This window comes from Mus musculus, chromosome X (assembly GCF_000001635.26).
Source record: "Mus musculus strain C57BL/6J chromosome X, GRCm38.p6 C57BL/6J".
NCBI classification, from domain to species: Eukaryota; Metazoa; Chordata; class Mammalia; order Rodentia; family Muridae; genus Mus; species Mus musculus.
The window spans coordinates 162,839,541-162,858,556 of record NC_000086.7 but is presented as its reverse complement, the minus strand read 5'-3'; the positions used below and the strand labels follow the sequence as shown (position 1 = coordinate 162,858,556).

Here is a 19,016-nt window from a genome sequence, read left to right as displayed (position 1 = left end):
AGTGTTTTGTTTTCTCACTCTTCTTTTTCTAACACTTTGCAGTTTCTACATACTGGGTTTAAGGTGCTGGTTTCTATATCAGGCATCAAGTGATCAAGCTGGGTACGGTAGCCGCAACTATAGTAGGAGAACGTGGTGGTAGAAGCAGGAGGATTGGAAGTTCAGGGTTATCTGCCAATAGTGAGTTGGAGGCCAGCCTAGGATATGTGAGACCCTGTCTCAAAGACAAGGGCTAGAGAGATGGCTCAGCAGATAAGTGTGCTCACTGTCAGGCCTGATGGCCTGGATTGGATTCCTAGAACCCACAAGGTAGGAAGCAAAGACCAAATCCTAGAAATCTGGAAATTATCTTCTGACCTTGACTAGCTATGTCTGCTACTACAAAAAGGGCTAGGCCTTTGAACCAGGTCCTCTAGAAGAGCAGTCAGCACTCATAACCACCGAGCCATCTCTCCAGCCCCAGGCTAGGCCTTTGTTAGGTACCTACAAATTGAGTGAATTGTAGTTCAATGAGCACCTTTTTTTGTCTCTCCCTTTGTTTCCTATAGAAGATTCTACTGATTGGGAAAAGGAGCTACAACAGGAGCTTCAGGAATATGAAGTGGTAGCAGAGTCTGAGAAGCGAGATGAAAACTGGGATAAAGAAATTGAGAAGATGCTTCAGGAGAGTTAATAATTGTCTCCGCAAACCAGTTCTTAACATTGTGTGACATGAAATTCTCATGATCGCTGAGTCAGAAGGCACAAAAAAAGGGTGTAACTTTATGCAATTTGAAATGATTCTTTTTCTAGCTAAAACTTGCCTCTTAAATGAACAGCTATTGTAATAATCAGAAACAACAGGATATTGTATGTAACATTTCATACATATAAAATTAGCATTCTTATAAGCAGCAGAACTATCTGTGCCACAGAAACACAGGTAAATACTAGAGTCTTTTTTCTAGAAGGTTGGCAACATAATTTATTCTTTAGTTATGTTTTTCTATATATGCCTTTTTGTTGATAAATGGTTAAAGTACTTACTATCAGAAAGTAATATCTTACTATCAAAATGACCAAATTATACCAAAGAAATCAAAAGAAAGCACTTTCAAAATATTTTCTTGCCGGATATTTTCTAAAATTCTATCTGAAAGACAAAAGCTGAGATATTTCTGTTCACTTGAATGACATAAATATCACCCAGTTTGACATGCTGAAACACTTTCTGTGCAGGACTAGGGAGGGATGTGGTGAACACTTGTTGTTCACAGTGCTCCAGGTTCCATTTCCACTATCTCAGCTAAAAGTGCAAGCCAGATTTGTTTAAATAAAGTTGAACTTCTCCCTAGAGCCTTCTCATTTTGCTTTGTTAAGTATACCACAAATTCAACGTTGTGCTTTTTGTAGGAACTGAGGTCTTCAGTCCTTTTTGTATTAATAACTGTCAAGAAGCCTGTTTACCGTAAGGTTTGTTCTCCTGGTAATAGTCACTATGTATAAATGTCTTAAATAATTATCCTTTATAGAATGGTCTTCCTTGATCTAGAACCTACTAATTAATACTTCTTGTATTCTGCTATGCCATCAGGCAACTGTTCATAGAATGTGATGATTTTAAAAGAGCAAGGTGATTTAATGTTAGAAAACTAACTACCATTCACCTTTCAAGTTTTCACAGCACTTTTATTTCATAAGGGAAATAAAATCAAGACATTTCTTTATAAGAGAATTGTACGTATTTATATTCTTGTACTCGTAAAATTCGTCTCCGGGTCTTCTGGCATAGGTAATCAGTGAGAGAACTGGGTGTGGATGTAAACATCACTTTCATGTTCATTGTTTGAGATATGTACTGGTAAACTGAACCAGACTGCCTCACTTCATGTTACTTCATTTTAGCAGTGAACAGGAGGATTTTCTGAGGCCATTAACCCAATATGAAAGGATTCCCACTTACAACATCAGAAACCACCCTACTAAAGTAAAAACTGCTCCATTGGCTTTGGTTTGGAGACAGGGTCTTCTGTGATCCTGGCTGGCCTCATGGCCTATGACCTCAAACCTAGTTCTCCTGTCTCTGCTTCTGCCTTGAGTGATATCTTGTTGATTTTTTTTATTTTAGAGTTTTTTGTTTTTATTTTTTTTTTCGAGACAGGGTTTCTCTATGTAGCCCTAGCTGTCCTGGAACTCAGGCTGGCCTTGAAGTCAGAAATCTGCCTGCCTCTGCCTCCCAAGCGCTGGGATTAAAGGCGTGTGCGCCATCACTGCCCAGCTATCTCCCACTTTTAGCATTCCTCAGTATTTGGAAGGTAGAAACGGAAAATTCAGGTTCAGGATAACCATAACTTCATAGTGATTCAAGGCCAGCCTAGGCTACATTAAACCCTAACTCAGATTCAAAACAGAAGCAAATGGAAATTCCCTCACAAAGTGGGAAATCTCAGTTAAACTTCCAAGAAGTTGAACTTAAGAAGATGTTGGCTCATTGGATAAAAAGCACTTGACACACAAGCCTGAGGCTATCATCAAATCCCACGGTGGAAAGAGAGAACCAACTCCCAAAAGTTGTTCTTTGACCGCCACCTTCTCACCATGGTGCACATGTCCATACACAAACAGACACACACACACATATATACACATACACACGCATATGTGTGCAGGTACCCACGGAGGGCAAAAGAGGACATCAGATTGCCTGGAGCTGGAGAGATGGCTCAGTGGTTAAGAACACTGACTGCTCTTCCAGAGGTCCTGAGTTCAATTCCCAGCAACCACATGGTGGCTCACAACCATCTGTAATGGGACCCAATGCCCTCTTCTGGTATGTCTGAAGACAGCTACAGTGTACTCACATACATAAAATAAATAAAATCTTTAGCTGGGCAGTGGTGGCGCATGCCTTTAATATCAGCACTTTGGAGGCAGAGCCAGGCAGATCTCCGAGTTCCAGGCCAGCCTGGTCTACAGAGTGAGTTCCAAGACTGCTTGGACTACACAGAGAAACCCTGTCTTGAAAAAAAGAAAAGAAAAAAAAAACATGGAAGGATGGAGTCACCAACCAAAAAAGAAAAATAAATAAAATGGTTTTTTTCCTTTCTATTTAAAAAACAAACAAACACAGCCAGCTACAGAAGGCAAGATTTTCTGTGCTTCTGAAGCCTAGAAAGGCTCAGGAGTTCTGGAGGCACACTGCCTCTGTCCCTACACTTCCATAGCTATGTGATGTCAGAGTAGGCTGACTCTGCTGCAATCCAGAGGGAAGCCAAGGCTGAGGCCAGAGCTAAGAGTTGAAACGGCTCCAGTGGGGCTGGGAATTCCAGGGATGACAATGGTTACAGGATCTCTTGTTTTCAAAACTTTGTATGAAGCCAGACGTGGTGGTGTACGCCTTTAATCCCAGCACTTGGGAGGCAGAGGCAGGTGGATTTCTGACATGTGCACCATGGCCAGCCTAGTCTACAAAGTGAGTCCCAGGACAGCCAGGGCTATATAGAGAAACCCTGTCTCAAAAAAAAAAAAAAAAAACTTTGTATGACTTGACTTCTTTTTTTTTGTTTGTTTGTTTGGTTGGTTTTTTGAGACAGGATTTCTCTGTATAGCCCTGGCTGTCCTGGAACTCACTTTGTAGTTCAGGCTAGCCTGGAACTCAGAAATCTGCCTGCCTCTGCCTCTGCCTCCCGAGTACTGGGATTAAAGGCGTGTGCCACCATGCCCTGCATGACTTGATTTCTAAAACTACGGGTATCATTTTGTTTGTTTGTTTGTTTTTTAAAGAAATCAGTTTTTTCCCTTTTAGACAGGATTTAACTCTTTAGCCCAAATTAGCCTAAACTGCAGTTTTATGTATTTTGCCTGTGTGTATATCTGTACCATATGTGTGCCTTGTGTACAAGAAAGCCAGAAGAGGGCATTGAGTTCTCTGGGACTGGAGTTAAAGATGGTTATGAGCTACCATGTGGGTGCTGGGAACTGAACCTCAGTCCTCTAAACGTTTAAGTATTCTTAACTACTGAGCCACCTCTACTTTTGACAAAGGTAGGAGTGGAGAAAAAAAAAAAACCAAGAGGTCTAGGTGAGGTGACAAATGCTTTTAAGTAACTTAGCACTTAGTGTAGTGATTTGAATAAAAATGGCCCACATAGGCTTATAGGGAATGGCATTAGGAGATGTGGTCTTGTTAGAGGAAATGTGTCACTAGGGGTGAGCTTTGAGGTTTCAGATGCTTAATCCAGTTCCATTGTCACTGTCTTCCTGCTGCCTGCAGATCCACATGTAGAACTCTCAGCCACTTCTCCAGCACCACATCTGCCTACTGCCATGCTTCCCACCGTGATGATGATGGACTAAACCTGAACTATAAGCCAGACCCAATTAAATTGTTTCCCTTTATAAAAGGTGCTGTGATCATGGTGCCTCTGTGCAGCAATAGAAACCTTAACTAAGGTAGCTCAGGTGGAAGGAAAGCAACCTGCCTTACACAGTGAAACACTGTTAAAAAATAAATAGGTTGCCAGGGAGGAGGCTGGAGATGTAGCTCAGTTTGTAAAGTGCTTGCCTGGCAAGTGTGAAGTCTAGGTTTGATACCCAGCATCACAGAAGCAGGGTGTGGTAGCATATGCCTGTAATCCCAGCAAGAAGATCAGAAGTTCAAGATGGTTTTTGACTACTTAGCAAATTGTATTCTAATCTGGGCCACAGGAGAGCCTGTTCAAATGTATTTTTTCAAATTAAAGATTCCCAAGCACTCACAAAGGCAGAAGCAGGCAGATCTCTGTGAGTTCCGGGCCAGCGGGTATGCAGCGGGTTAAAGGACAGCCAGAGCTACATAGACACCCTTACTCAAAAAAAAGTAGAAAAAGGAAATCAAAATTTAAAAACCTATCCATTAAACAAATAAAAGAAGGGCATGTCTGAGAGATATAGTTTAGTTACAAACATGAGGACCTGGACTTAATCCCCAGAACCCACCATTAAAAAAAAAAAAGAAAGAAAGAAAGAAAAAACTCAGCATGAACCAGGTATGGTGGAGCACGCCTTTAATCCTAGCACTCAGAAGGCAGAGGCAGGTGGATCTCTGAGTTTGAGATCAACCTGGACTACTTAGTGAGTTCCAGACGAGCCAGGGCTACATAGTAAGGCCTAGTCTCAAAACAGCAGTGCCCCACCCAACAACACTGAAAACTAAAAAAGTTAGGCATGATGGCACACTCTTTAATGTTACTGCTGTAGACATGGAGACAGGAGGATCCTTAGGGCTCACTGACCCACAGCCTCGCCTCCTTGCCAGCTCCAAGTACAGGAGAGAATGTGTCTCAGATAACAAAGTGAATGACTGTTGCCTGGGGAATGACATTTGAGGTTGAATTCCAGACTCAACATGAATGTACACCTCCCCCTCCCTGCACACACACACACAAATTAAAAAAACTAATTGTGGGCTGGTGAGACGACTCAGTGGGTAAGAGCACCCGACTGCTCTTCCGAAGGTCCGGAGTTCAAATCCCAGCAACCACATGGTGGCTCACAACCATCTATAACAAGATCTGATGCCCTCTTCTGGAGTGTCTGAAGTCAGCTACAGTGTACTTACATATAATAAATAAATAAATCTTAAAAAAAAACTAATTGTAATTGGGAAAGTAAAACTATTCGATGCCTCCAAATGGCAGGAAGGTAATATAGGTGGAAAGGTGAAATGTACAGAATATTTAACTTAGCATGTCCACTTAGAACAAGCACTGCTTCACTTACAAACTAGTCGTGAGTCCTATCCCAGAATGGTGATTTGAACAAGTGGTGACTCAGCCACACCATTATATGCAAATATTTTAAGTAATGGTTTCTACACCCACCATGGACAAAAATATAAGTGGAAAAATGGCAGAAGTTACTAAGTGGGCCAATAGAATGGATCAGAAGATAAAGGCACCTACCACCAAGCCTGATAAACTGAGTCCAACTATCAGGACCCACATGGGAGAAGGAAAGGACCTCTGCTCTCCACAAGCACATCGTAACACAATACACACGATGAATACAATTGTTTGTTTGTTTTTTTTTTTTTTTAAAAAAGGGCTGGTGAGGGCTGGTGAGATGGCTCAGTGGCTAAGAACACTGACTGCTCTTCCAAAAGTCCTGAGTTCAAATCCCAGCAACCACATGGTGGCTCACAACCACCCATAATGAGATCTGGCGCCCTCTTCTGGTGTCTGAAGACAGCTACAGTGTACTTATGTATAACAGTAAATAAACATCTAAAAAAAAAACCTGTTTATAAAAAAAAAAAAAAAAAAAAAAAAAGGGCTGGTGAGATGGCTCACCGGTTAAGAGCACTGACTGCTCTTCCTAAGGTCCTGAGTTCAAATCCCAGCAACCACATGGTGGCTCATAACCATGGGTAATAAGATCTGACGCCCTGTCTGAAGACAGCTACAGTGTACTTACATATAACAATAAATAAATTTTAAAAAAGGTGAAATGACAAGAATGTTTGATATTCTGCCGGTGATAAGAGAGATTGGGGGATTTATCTTTGGGAAATGTTAATACTGGAACTCTTTAAAAGGAAAGTTGACTACATACCTCTCTTGAACCAACAGTTCATCTTTCAGGGACTATAAAGCAGTATAAGAAAATAACTACGTGGTAAAGTTAAAGACAAATCGATTCTGTGGCAAGTACACTGGATGGCATGTGTAGCCATGCTCACAATAGTGGTGTCCTAATGACCTCAGTCTACACCCAAACCCAAAGTCTATCACCAGTAGAATGAAGTCATAATTACAGTATGATTCTACAATGGGTGCCAAAAGCACGAGCAAACAGCTGCACACAGTGATAGGAATAAGCTTAAGTGTCACAAACAGAATCTAGGTAGAACCAGGCATGGTGGCACATGCCTGTAATCCTACCTAACTCAGTAGGCTGAGGTAGGAGCATTGCCTCAGATTGGAAGCCACCCTGTGGTATATAATTCCTGGCCAACTTGAGCTTCAAAAGAACGTCTAACCATACATACACACACACTATATTGTTTGTTTTTTTTTAAGATTTATTTATTATCATACATAAGTACACTGTAGTTGTCTTCAGACACACCAGAAGAGGGTGCCAGATCTCATTACGGATGGTTGGGAGCCACCATGTGGTTGCTGGGATTTGAACTCAGGACCTTCAGAAGAGCAGTCAGTGTTCTTAACCGCTGAACCATCTCTCCAGCCCTGTTTTTTTTTTTCTTTTATAGAATCTCATATAGCTCATTCTGACCTCAAAAACTCTATGTAGCCCAGGCTGTCTTTGAACTTGTAGTCCTCCTGTCTATGCCTCTAAGTGCTACAATTACAGGCATACACCACCAAAGCTCTATTTTGAAAAGAAAAAAGAAAAAACAACAACAACAAAAAAACATGGTACCAAGAATTGTTCGTTTCTGAGATCAAGACCAACATGCTCTCTATAGTGAGTTGCAAGACAGAGCTACGTGATGAGACCTTGTCTCAAAAACACACACACCAAAAAATGTTAAGTAGGACTTGGAAAGACAGAATGCCATCTGTCTTTCTGTCATACATACACAAGCTTCAAATGCAGGCAAAAGCAAGCTGTGTGGTTGGTTTAAAATTGAGATGGCTACTGTAAAACAGCATTCCGTACAGTGCCGGGGGTACACACCTGCAGTCCCAGAAACTTAGAAGGTATAGACTAGAGAATCACAAATTCAAAGGCAGTCTGGGCTCCATAGGGAGTTCAAAACCAGCCAGGACAACTTAGCCAGACAGTCTAAAAACAAAACTTAAGAGTGCTTGTTTAGGGGCTGGTGAGATGGCTCAGCAGTTAAGAGCACTGACTGCTCTTCTGAAGGTCATGAGTTCAAATCCCAGCAACTATATGGTGGCTCACAACCATCTGACTCCCTCTTCTGGAGTGTCTGAAGACAGCTACAGTATACTTACATATAATAAATAAATCTTTTTTTTAAAAGTGCTTGTTTCGCAACACATAAAGATTGGAACAGCCAGGCAGTGGTGGTAGATGCCTTTAATCCCAGCTCTTGGGAGGCAGAGGCAAGTGGATTTCTGAGTTCACGGCCAGCCTGGTCTACAGAGTGAGTTTCAGAACAGCCAGGGCTACACAGAGAAACCCTGTCTCAAAAAACCAAAAAAAAAAAAAAAAAATTGGGCTGGGTGGTGGTGGCACATGCCTTTAATCCCAGCACCTGGGAGACAGAGGCAGGCAGATTTCAGATTTCTGAGTTTGAGGCCAGCCTGGTCTACAGAGTGAGTTCCAGGACAGCCAGGGCTATACGGAGAAACCCTGTCTCGAAAAAAAAAAATTGGAACAACACAGAGAAGAACATGAACATGGTCCCCGCACAAGAATACCACACAGTTCGTGAAGCAGCCCATTTTTTGTTTTGTTGTCTTTTGTGGGTTTTTGTTTTTTTGTTTTTTTTTTTTTTTTTTGTGAGACAGGGTTTCTCTGTGTAGCCCCGGCTATCCTGGCATAATTTTTAAGTAAGATTTTTAGTTCTATTTGTATGTGTGTCTCTATGTCAGTTTGTACATGTGAGTGCAGTGCCCACAGAAACAGAAGAAGGTACTAGGTCTCCTGACAGTGGAGTTGCAGCCAGTTGTGAGCTACATGATGTGATGTGGGTGCTGGGAACTGAACTCCAGTCCTCTGCAAGAGCTAAAAAGTGTTCTTAACTTAACCACTGCACACTGTAGCTACCTTCAGACACAGCAGAAGAGGGCAGCAGATCCCATTACAGATGGTTGTGAGCCACCTTGTGGTTGCTGGGAAATGAATTATTTATTTTGAAAAAAAGGGCCGGGCGTGGTGGCGCACACCTTTAATCCCAGCATTTAGGAGGCAGAGGCAGGCAGATTTCTGAGTTCGAGGTCAGCCTGGTGTACAGAGTGAGCTCCAGGACAGCCAGGACTACACAGAGAAACCCTGTCTCGAAAAACCAAAAGAAAAACGGGGAGAGCTATATCATAGAGAATTAGAAAATCGAGCTGAGAAGTTACTAGTTACCCAAAACAAGGAAAACAATATCTGCCACATTATTCATAAATATTTGGCCAAACACAAATGATCTGTAGGACCTGAGGCGTTAGTAATATCAAAGAACTCTGGAAACACCATAGTCAAGTAGAGCTGTTTCCTCCTGATCCGCTGATGGTGAAGGGAAACGGACCTATGCTTGGGAAATAAACTCAGGACCTCCAGGAAGGGCAGCCAGTGCTCATAACCGCTGAGTCATCTCTCCAGCCCCTAAAATTGAGTTTTGTTTTTTGTTTTGTTTTGTTTCTGTTTTTTTTGAGACAGGGTTTCTCTGTATAGCCCTGGCTGTCCTGGAATTCACTCTGTAGATCAGGCTGGCCTCTAACTCTGTCTCCCAAGTGCTGGGATTAAGGGCGTACACCACCACCGCACGGCTAAAATTGAGTTTTTAAAGGGAGTTTGAGACTTGCTTTGAGTTCAAATCCCAGAGTGCCACCTCCACCTTATTTTTTTTTTCCTTTGTGGGACAGGGTCTGACTATGTAGCCCTGGCTAGCATGAGTTCCCAGCCAAATGTCTATCTTAAAGTTTCATCCTTCCAAAACATACACTGAAGGAAACATACAGCTTTTACTATAAGACCCAACTGTTTGCACTGTCATGATTATGTAAATGGAGAGCTGAGTCATTGCCTTCCCCATTAAAGCTACTGCTCCATGTATGACTGAGGCTAGCCTACCAGAGGAAGGCCCAATACAGAATCTGTCCGGAGAATAATTAAAGTTTGATTTTTTTTGTTGTTCTTTGTTTTTTGTTTTTCAAGACAGGGTTTCTCTGTGTAGCCCTAGCTGTCCTGCCTCTGCCTCCTGAGTGCTGGGATTAAAGGCGTGCGCCACCACGTCCAGCTTGATTTTTTTTTAATTTTAAAGACAAGTACTCTATGTAGCCCTAGCTGTCCTGAAACTCACTAGACCAAACTCACAGAGTTCTGCTTTATCTCTGCCTCCCAAATGCTGGGATTAAAGTCCCGTGTCACCCTGGCAGTGATTTGAGATAAACAATTCTATTGAGTGCTTAAAATGGCAGGGCTGGAGATGTAGCTCAAATGGCCTAGTTGGTGCTAAACCTGCAGAAAGCACTGGGTTTAATCTCCAGCATCAAAACAAAACTCTAGGCCTTTAATCCCAGCACTCAGGAGGCTACAGCAGGATGCTTGCTTCACATTTACATTTATGACTATCAATGGGGCTGGTTAAGAGCACCCTCTGCGCTTGCAGAGGGACCCAGATTCTGTTCCCAGCACTCATAAGGCAGCTTACAAAGGTTGGTCTGTCACTCCAGCTCTGCAGATTCACCAGCTCTCCTGACACCTTTTCTGACCTCTATGGATTCTTGCGTGTACACGGTGTACCTGCATACACTCAAGAACATACACTTAAAATTAGGTATTCTTAAAAAAAAAAAAAACCCATGTGGGGGCTGGCTAGATGGCTCAGCAGGTAAGAGCATTGACTGCTCTTCTGAAGGTCCTGAGTTCAAATCCCAGTATCATATGGTGGCCCACAACTATCCGTAATGAGACCTGACACCCTCTTCTGGCACATCTGAAGACAGCTACAGTGTACTTATTTATAATAATAAATAATTTTTTTAATCCATGTGTATGCATGGACGAATAAATACCATAGTACATGTGTGGAGGTCAGAGGATATCTTGTATACACATAAAATTTTTTTAAATTAATGCTAAAGCTGGGTGTGGTGGCGCACGCCTTTAATCCCAGCACTTGGGAGGCAGAGGCAGGTGGATCTCTGGGTTCGAGGCCAGCCTGGTCTACAGAGTGAGTTCCAGGACAGCCAGGGCTACACAGAGAAACCCTGTCTCGAAACAAAACAGTCCAACTAAGAATCAAAAAAAAAAAAGAAAAGCTCTGTCAGTCACAATGTCACAATAAAGATGAAGAGATAGAATGTTGGACTGGAGAGGTAGATTGTTCGGTAGAATGTTTGCCTAACACTCAGGAAACCCTGAGTGCCGTGTGAAACACAGAAGAGCAGGCTGTGTTGGAACAAGCCTGTAATCCCAATACTTGGGAAGGGGCAGGAAAATCCAAAATTCAAGGTCTTTCTTTGCTACATAGTACATTCCAGGCCAGCCTGAGCTACACGATACCTGGGCTATCGTGAGACTCGGCCTGTCCTAGTTTGATTCTCTTCTTGCTGTGATTAAACCCTGATCAAAAGCAACTTGAATGAGGAAAGGGTTTATTTGGCTTATAGGTTTACAGTCTGCTATTGAGGGCAGCCACGGCAGGAACTCAAACAAGGAGCCTGGAGCAGACACCAATAGAGGAATGCAGCAGTCTTGGTGTTACTATTCCTGTGATGAAATGTCATGGCCAAAAGCAAATTGGGAAGGAGGGGGCTTCTTCACTCACTGTGGGACAGAAAACTTGATAAGGTCAGGTGGAGTCCGAAACCCCTGCAAATTCTCATATACCTGCTCATCACCAGCGGTGGTGGCGCACACCTTTAATCCTAGCACTCAAGAAGCAGATGCAGGCAGATCTCTGAGTTTAAGGCCAGCCTAGACTACAGAGTGATTTCCAGGACAGCCAAGGCTACACAGAGAAACCCTTGTTTAGAAAAACAAAACCAAAATAGCATTTCGTCATCAAAGGCAAAGAGGGCAGGAACTCACAAAGGGTGGCGACCTGGAGGCAGGAACAGATGCCCAGTGTTGTGCCCAGATTACAAAAACCCCAAAGAGACCACCACGAACCACAACTCGGATGCAAGCACACGAGAGTCTTTATTCAAGCTCTTGAGCTTGGGCCACAAACCTTCCTGATGCAACAGGAGAGTTACCCCCAGATCTAGGTGAAGGGTGTTTATAAAGGAAAAAACTGCAAGTGGTGGTGGGAGACAGGCGGTTTCCAACCCTTGGCATTACATGAGAGGGTAAATGAATGTTGGCCTTCAAGCTACACATAATTTTGTTTATAGCACCTGGTTAAATCACAAGGAGGAAGCCTACATCAAGAAAGGACTATCTTGATCTTAGCCCACTCTGTGGTTATCAGCCGGCTACAGCTTCTGTGTCTATTTTGCTATTGCCAGAGGCATTCTGTGATTTTTCTCAGACCTCAAGGGTGGGGGGGCATGCCTCTCTAAGGGCAAGTTAACTTAGAATGGAGTTTTTTGGTTTTGAGTGGCACCATTAAAGCGAGGAGGAGGAAAGAGTGGCCGCTGCTATTCTTTTTTAGTGCAGCCCAGGAGAGTGAGAGTGTGCACTGCGCAAGAGTGGGAGGTGAGGTGGGCAGGCCAGGGATGGGCACAGGAACCTTTGCATCTTACCTTGTGTGAATCTCGAGAGGTAGAGTGGGTGTGCCGGTTGCTCTGCAGCCAGGAGGCACCGAAGGAGGAAGCCCCAAGGCAGAGAGGGCCAAGATCAACCCTAGTAAAAAGGAGGAGGATGAAGGCCATTCAAACTCCTCCCCATAACACACTGAACCAGCGAGAAGAATGGAAAATGTTTATAGGAGGCCTTAGCTGGGACACCACAAAGGAAGATCTGAAGGGCTCCTCTTCCAAATTTGGTGAAGTTGTAGGCTGCACTCTGGAGTTAGATCCTATCACAGGGCAATCAAGGGGTTTTGGCTTTGTGGTGTTTAAAGACTCAGAGAGTGTAGATAATGTCTTGGAACAGAAAGAACATAAATTGAATGGGAAAGTCTTATACAGCCTTGACCTATCCAAAAGGGGCTAGGTCTTCCTACATCAGTTAGCAATTAAGAGAAAGCTTTATCAACATGCCCAGAGTAATGGAGGCAATCCTTGGATTGAGTGTTCCTCTTTTTTTTTTTTTTTTTTTTTTTGGTGTTTGGTTTTTTTTTTTTTCCGACAGGGTTTCTCTGTGTAGCCCTGGCTGTCCTGGAACTTACTCTGTAGACCAGGCTGGCCTTGAACTCAGAAATCGTCTGCCTCTGCCTCCCAAGTGCTGGGATTAAAGGCATGTGCCGGCAAGGATGTCCTCTTTTCACAGCAGCTCCAGGCAGGTTCATTCCCTTCTTGCTGCCCAAGGAGCAGCCATTCTCCACCTCTGTCACCAGGAAATCAGCACCTTTCTCCTTTACCTGCAGCGAAATGAGCCCATCGTCCACATAGAGGAACTCACTCTGTAGACCAGGCTGGCCTCGAACTCAGAAATCTGCCTGCCTCTGCCTCCCAAGTGCTGGGACTAAAGGCGTGCGCCACCACGCCCGGCTGCAGATGTTCTTACAGTCCAGCCACAGAATGTTCTCGTCACACTTCTCCATGTAGGCATTGTCCAGGGTCATCTTCAGAGTGGCTCCCTTCTTCAGCTCCACCTCTGCAGTGCCGCTGCCCTTGATGAGTCCAGTCCCGGATCTCAGGTCTCTTTGTGTCCAGAGCAACCGCAACCAGGCGGTAGAGAATAGAATCAGATACAAAGCTTTCTGTGGGTTGCACAGACATTCTTAATGGTCTCTGCATGGTACGCATGGGTTCCATGAAAGAAAAATCGGCTGAGCACATTCACTCCAGACTTAATCATCTCCTTCAGCATCTCCACAGACCAGGAAGCAGGGCCAATGGTACAAAAGATGCCAGTGTTGCTGGCTGTGTTCCAGGAAGTTGTCAGCCATGACGGCATGGAGCTGCTGGCTCTGAACTTGGCCATGAATGTTGGCAAGGCCCGAGGCTTCTACAAGAAGAAAGATGTGGACGTTGTGTTGACCAGGTGGCGCCCTGGCTCTGGCTTCACCAACACCATGCGTATAGTGCCTGTGCCTTGATGACCCTATGGAGTCCTTCTTCTAGCCCCTGTCCCATTCCCTCCCCTATCCCATCCATTAGGCCAGCAATGCTTGTAGTGCTCACTCTGGGCCATAGTGTGGCGCTGGTGGGCTGGGACACCAGGAAAAATTGATGTCTCTGAAACTTGTACTAGATAGAGCCCAGCTATTTTTCATGGCCCTACCTGAGTGAGGGGTGGAGGAGGAATGCAGGATTGGAAACCCTCTGACTTTATCACAGATGGGCAGCAGCATCTCTGTGCACTTTGCTTCTGTAGAAAGTTGTCAGAGAATTCCCAGCCCTGGCCCGGAGTCAGGAGACAAGCAAGAATAGGTGCTGAGGGTGTGGGGCCTAGGGGCCCAGTGTAGATGACTGACGTTTGCCCCTGGCCCTGACCTGCTTTCTCAAGAGCTTTGGCCTCCCCACTCCTTGTGCATCCACTGCTGTCACTGCACACACTCCACTCTCTACCTTGTATTCTGCAGCATCTCTAGCCTGTTGCTATAGTCCCACCTGAACATCAGTAAACAGCAGCTAAAGCATAAATGAATGAATGGATAGATAGATAGATAGATAGATAGATAGATAGATAAATGGAAAGAGGGAAATGGCTCAGTGGGTAAGAGCCTTTACTGTTTGCAAGTGGACCTGAGTTCAAATCCCCAGCCAGGTATAGCCATACACACACACACACACACACACACACACACACACACACACACAACTTTACTTTTTTCAAAGTCTATTTTTTTTGGTTTTTTTTGTTTTGTTTTGTTTTGTTTTGTTTTTGAGACAGGGTTTCTCTGTATAGCCCTGGCTGTCCTGGAACTCACTCTGTAGACCAGGCTGGCCTCGAACTCAGAGATCCACCTGCCTCTGCCTCCCAAGTGCTGGGATTAAAGTGTGCACCACAATGCCCTGCTTCAAAGTCTACTTTTAATCATCATTAAATACTAAAATTTTTAATATTCTTTTTAAAAATTTATTTATTATATGTAAGTACACTGGAGCTATCTTCAGACACTGCAGAAGACAGTCATATCTCACCATGGATGGTTGTGAGCCACCATGTGAACTCGGGACCTTCGGAAGAGCAGTCAGTGCTCTTAACCTCTGAGCCATCTCACCAGCCCCTAAATATTAAATTCTTAAACACTTTAACCTCCCTTATAGCCCACCACCTACCAGAGGTAGTGGGAAAGCGAGGATGGGCGGGGGGTTGGGGGGAGTGGACCTATTTAGAAAGGTCCTTTGGAGCAACTCCCATCTGTGTTGTCTGGAAATCAGCAGTTCAGTTCACAGGAGTCAGCAGTGGCAGCTCAAACACAAATCAACAGTGGTGGCATGACCTAGCAGGGACAGCCAGAGCTCAGCCTCAGTACAAGTCAGCAGAAGGGATCAGGAGGGACAAGTCCTGGAACTCACTCTGTAGACCAGGCTGGCCTCAAACTCAGAAATCTGCCTGCCACTGCCTCCCGAGTGCTGGGATTAAAGGCATGTGCCACCATGCCCAGCACTTTCAAGTCCTTTTTATATACTCTCTCTAAGCATCTTGTAAACACACTCGTTAAACAAGCCTGATGACCTGAATCTAGTCCCTGAAACCCATGGTGCAAAAAGGGAACCAATCCCCATAAGCTGTCCTTTGACCTCCACATATTTGCTGTGGTAAACACATGACCACACATACACAACACATCATATAGACACATACTAATGTAAGGGTCCATGATTCACCAAAGAATGACACCCCAGACTCAAATAGTATGTAAATGCAAAGAGTGTTTTATTCTGCACAAGTCCAGCATGTTGGGTCTCCCCATTACCGAGAACCAAGTGAACTTGCAGACCTGATTTAAAGCACACTAGGGAATCCCAGGGTACGTGACCTCTATGTTAATTTGCTGGGTCCATCTTCTGGATATCCCATTACTGGGGTGTTGGGGCTGGAAACTTGCTGGGGAGGTCTGGAAACTGTTACTGAGGAAGTAGATGAGGAAGTCTGGAAACTGCTGCTGACCCATTCATTGTTCTTACCTCAGGCCAGGTGACAGGGCAGCTTCTGAGGCCTGAACTTGCCCAGTTCTTTGAAACAGAGATTTAGGCCTAGTCTCCTTAACTATCAATTTGAAGACTATCATGGAATCAGCCTAGCCTTCTCTTTTATTTATTTATTTATTTTTGGTTTTTCGAGACAGGGTTTCTCTGTATAGCTCTGGCTGTCCTGGAATTCACTCTGTAGACCAGGCTGGCCTCGAACTCAGAAATCCACCTGTCTCTGCCTCCCAAGTGCTGGGATTAAAGGCATGTGCCACCACTGCCCGACTCAGCCTAGCCTTTTCATTCCCCCTGAAATGGTCGGCCCAGGGAGTGGCACTATTAAAATGTGTGGATCTGTTGGAGTAGGTGTGTCACTGTGGGCATGGGCTTAAGACCCTCATCCTAGCTCCCTGGAAGCCAGTATTCTACCAGCAGCCTTCAGATGAAGATGTAGAACTCTCAGCTCCTCCTGCACCATGCCTGCCTGGACACTGCCATGCTCCTACCTTGATAATTGACTGAACCTCTGAACCTATAAGCCAGCCCCAATTAAATGTTCTTTTTAAGACTTGCTTTGGTCATGGTGTCTGTTCACAGCAGTAAAACGCTAACCAAGACACCCCCCTTTCAGTAATGGGCCATCTCAAATCCTTAAGATGTTACTGAGGCCTCTACACTAGCAGCTCCAGCCAGCCCTATGTCAAGGAGAGAACATAGTAACACCGAGGAAATGGCCACCCTTTTGATCTGATTGTTTGGAGGTTCTAGCTACTTGATGACATTGTCCCCAGAGTAGTAAGTCATTCATATCTACAAACCAGGCCATAAATGCATGGAGTAAGCCCCAAGGTATAAGCTCACCGAGCATTCTCTGGGGGTAGCATGTATCCTGCAACAGTAAGGGTTACAGTGTGGTCGCAGAGGTGGGAAATAGGCTGGGGGTACCTTATTTCCAATGCAGATTCCCAGTCTGGTAACTAACAGTTCTGTGTTAAGTCCAGGGAAAGAGGAGTGAAGAACCAGCCATCCAATCAGCCTTCTCTCCAGCCACTGTGAACTTGATGACAAGGTTGTTTCATGGCCCCCTTGGGGGCACCCAGATAGTAAGGGGGCTAGTGGCTGGTGCAGCAAAGATGCAAGCAGGATCAGGAGCATGTGAGTCGCAGTTTCAGTGGATAAACAGGGTGTAGGGTGACTTTCCATTGTTCCTGTGGGATCACAACTAATGGTCTTTTTCCTGGTAGACTTAACATGGGAGTGTAGTTTATCCACATTCTGACCCCATCCACCTTAACAGCTATAGACATGGTCAGGATCCTGGTGTGAGGTCCTTTCCAGCAAGGTTCCAGAGTCCTGTGGAACCAGGCTGATTAGAAACCCAAGGTCACCCTATATTACTATATTACTGAGGGTTTCTCTAGAGCAGTGGTTCTCAACCATCCTAATGCTGTGATGTTTTAATACAGTTCCTCATGTTGTGGTGACCACCACCCATAAAATTATTTTCATTGCTACTTCATTACTCTAATTTTGCTATGGTTATGAATGGTGATGTATGTAGTTGTGGAGCTAGAGGTTTGACAACAGGGTGACAACCCACATGTTGAGAGAAGTGCTTCTCTGGAGCAACAGAACTGATAGAATGAGTATATGTTGATAGAATGGATATATGTTGATAGAATGAGAGTATCTGTTGATAGAATGAGTATATGTTGATAGAATGAGTATATGTTGATAGAATGAGTATATGTAGATAGAATGAGTATATGTTGATAGAATGGGTATATGTTGATAGAATGAGTATATGTTGATAGAATGGTATATGTTGCAGGGTGGTCTGGAGGGATGCTTCAGAACCCTAGTTTTTGATTCCCAGCACCCACATGAGGCCTCATAACGATCCATAGCTCTAGTCCCAGGAGATCTGACTCATAGTGCATAGATACACATGTAGGTCCCACATGCCTTTAATCCCAGCACTTGGGAGGCAGAGGCAGGCGGATTTCTGAGTTCAAGGCCAGCCTGGTCTACAGAGTGAGTTCCAGGACAGCCAGGGCTACACAGAGAAACTCTGTCTCCGAAAAAACAAAAAATTAAAAATTAAAAAAAAAAAAGATACACATGCAGGCAAGGCACCTATCCCCATTAATGTTTTTAGATAGGGATGAGTATTAAATTGGCTTACATAACATGGTCTGGGTAGTCCAATACTAGTGGTCTTCACACTGAAGAGACACAATCTACTGCCTTAGCAATTCCAGTCTTGTGCTGAGGAAAAGCCACTGGTCTTTAGTTCATATTGCAAAGCGAAACAAACTGAGTTCCAATGACAGGAGAGAGTGGCAGCAACAGAGACAGAAGCAGAAACAGGACAGATAATCTTGCCAGCAAGACATGAACATGATAGACGAATTCACCAGTAAAAATGGCAACAGTAGTCAGGCAGTGGTGGCACATGCCTTTAATCCCAGCACTTGGGAGGGAGAGGCAGGAGGATTTCTGAGTTTGAGGCCAGCCTGATCTACAGAGTGAGTTCCAGGACAGCCAGGACTGCACAGAGAAACCCTGTCTCAAAAAGAAAAAAAATTTTTTCGAACTGGAGCAAGCCTTGGACTCTGGCTGTCAGTTTCCAGGAAATATCACTGAGCTGTATTTTATTTTATTTTATTTATTTTATTTTTTTGTTTTTTGTTTTTTTGAGACAGGGTTTCTCTGTGCAGTACTGGTTGTCCTGGAACTCACTCTGTAGACCAGGCTGGCCTCAAACTCAGAAATCCACCTGACTCTGCCTCCCGAGTGCTGGGATTAAAGGCATGCGCCACCACGCCCGGCTATTTTATTTTATTTTATTTTTGTTTCTTTTTCTTTTTTTTCTTTTTTTTTTTGTTTGTTTGTTTGTTTGTTTTTTTCAAGACAGGGTTTCTCTGTGTAGCCCTGGCTGTCCTGGAACTCACTCTGTAGACCAGGCTGGCCTCGAACTCAGAAATCCACCTGCCTCTGCCTCCCAAGTGCTGGGATTAAAGGCTGTGCCACCACTGCCCAGCCAACTCACAAATTTTGTCCTTAGGTTTTCCCTTCTTTTTCTATTGGTATGTATTCATTATACATACTCACAGGTTTCATAAACATATATTTAACAAGGCATAGTGGTTCATGCCTGTAATT

The 19,016-nt window shown here is 44.1% G+C and overlaps 1 protein-coding gene, 1 non-coding gene and 1 pseudogene across 2 annotated transcripts in view; 2 read left to right on the top strand and 1 right to left on the bottom strand.

The window, feature by feature from the left end:
- The window catches only part of Syap1 (synapse associated protein 1), a 31,620-nt gene extending 29,906 nt beyond the window's left edge, over positions 1–1,714 (top strand). Inside the window, exon 9 of the mRNA NM_025932.2 lies at positions 549–1,714. Coding sequence (NP_080208.2) covers positions 549–673 — 125 coding nt within the window. The 3' untranslated portion in view covers positions 674–1,714. The remainder of the gene's footprint in view (positions 1–548) is intronic.
- A 6,578-nt stretch (positions 1,715–8,292) lies between these two features.
- On the top strand, positions 8,293–8,399 carry Gm23901. The gene has a single exon (XR_003953163.1). It is a non-coding gene; the product is annotated as a U6 spliceosomal RNA (small nuclear RNA).
- Positions 13,034–13,687, bottom strand: Gm16459 (predicted gene 16459; annotated as a pseudogene).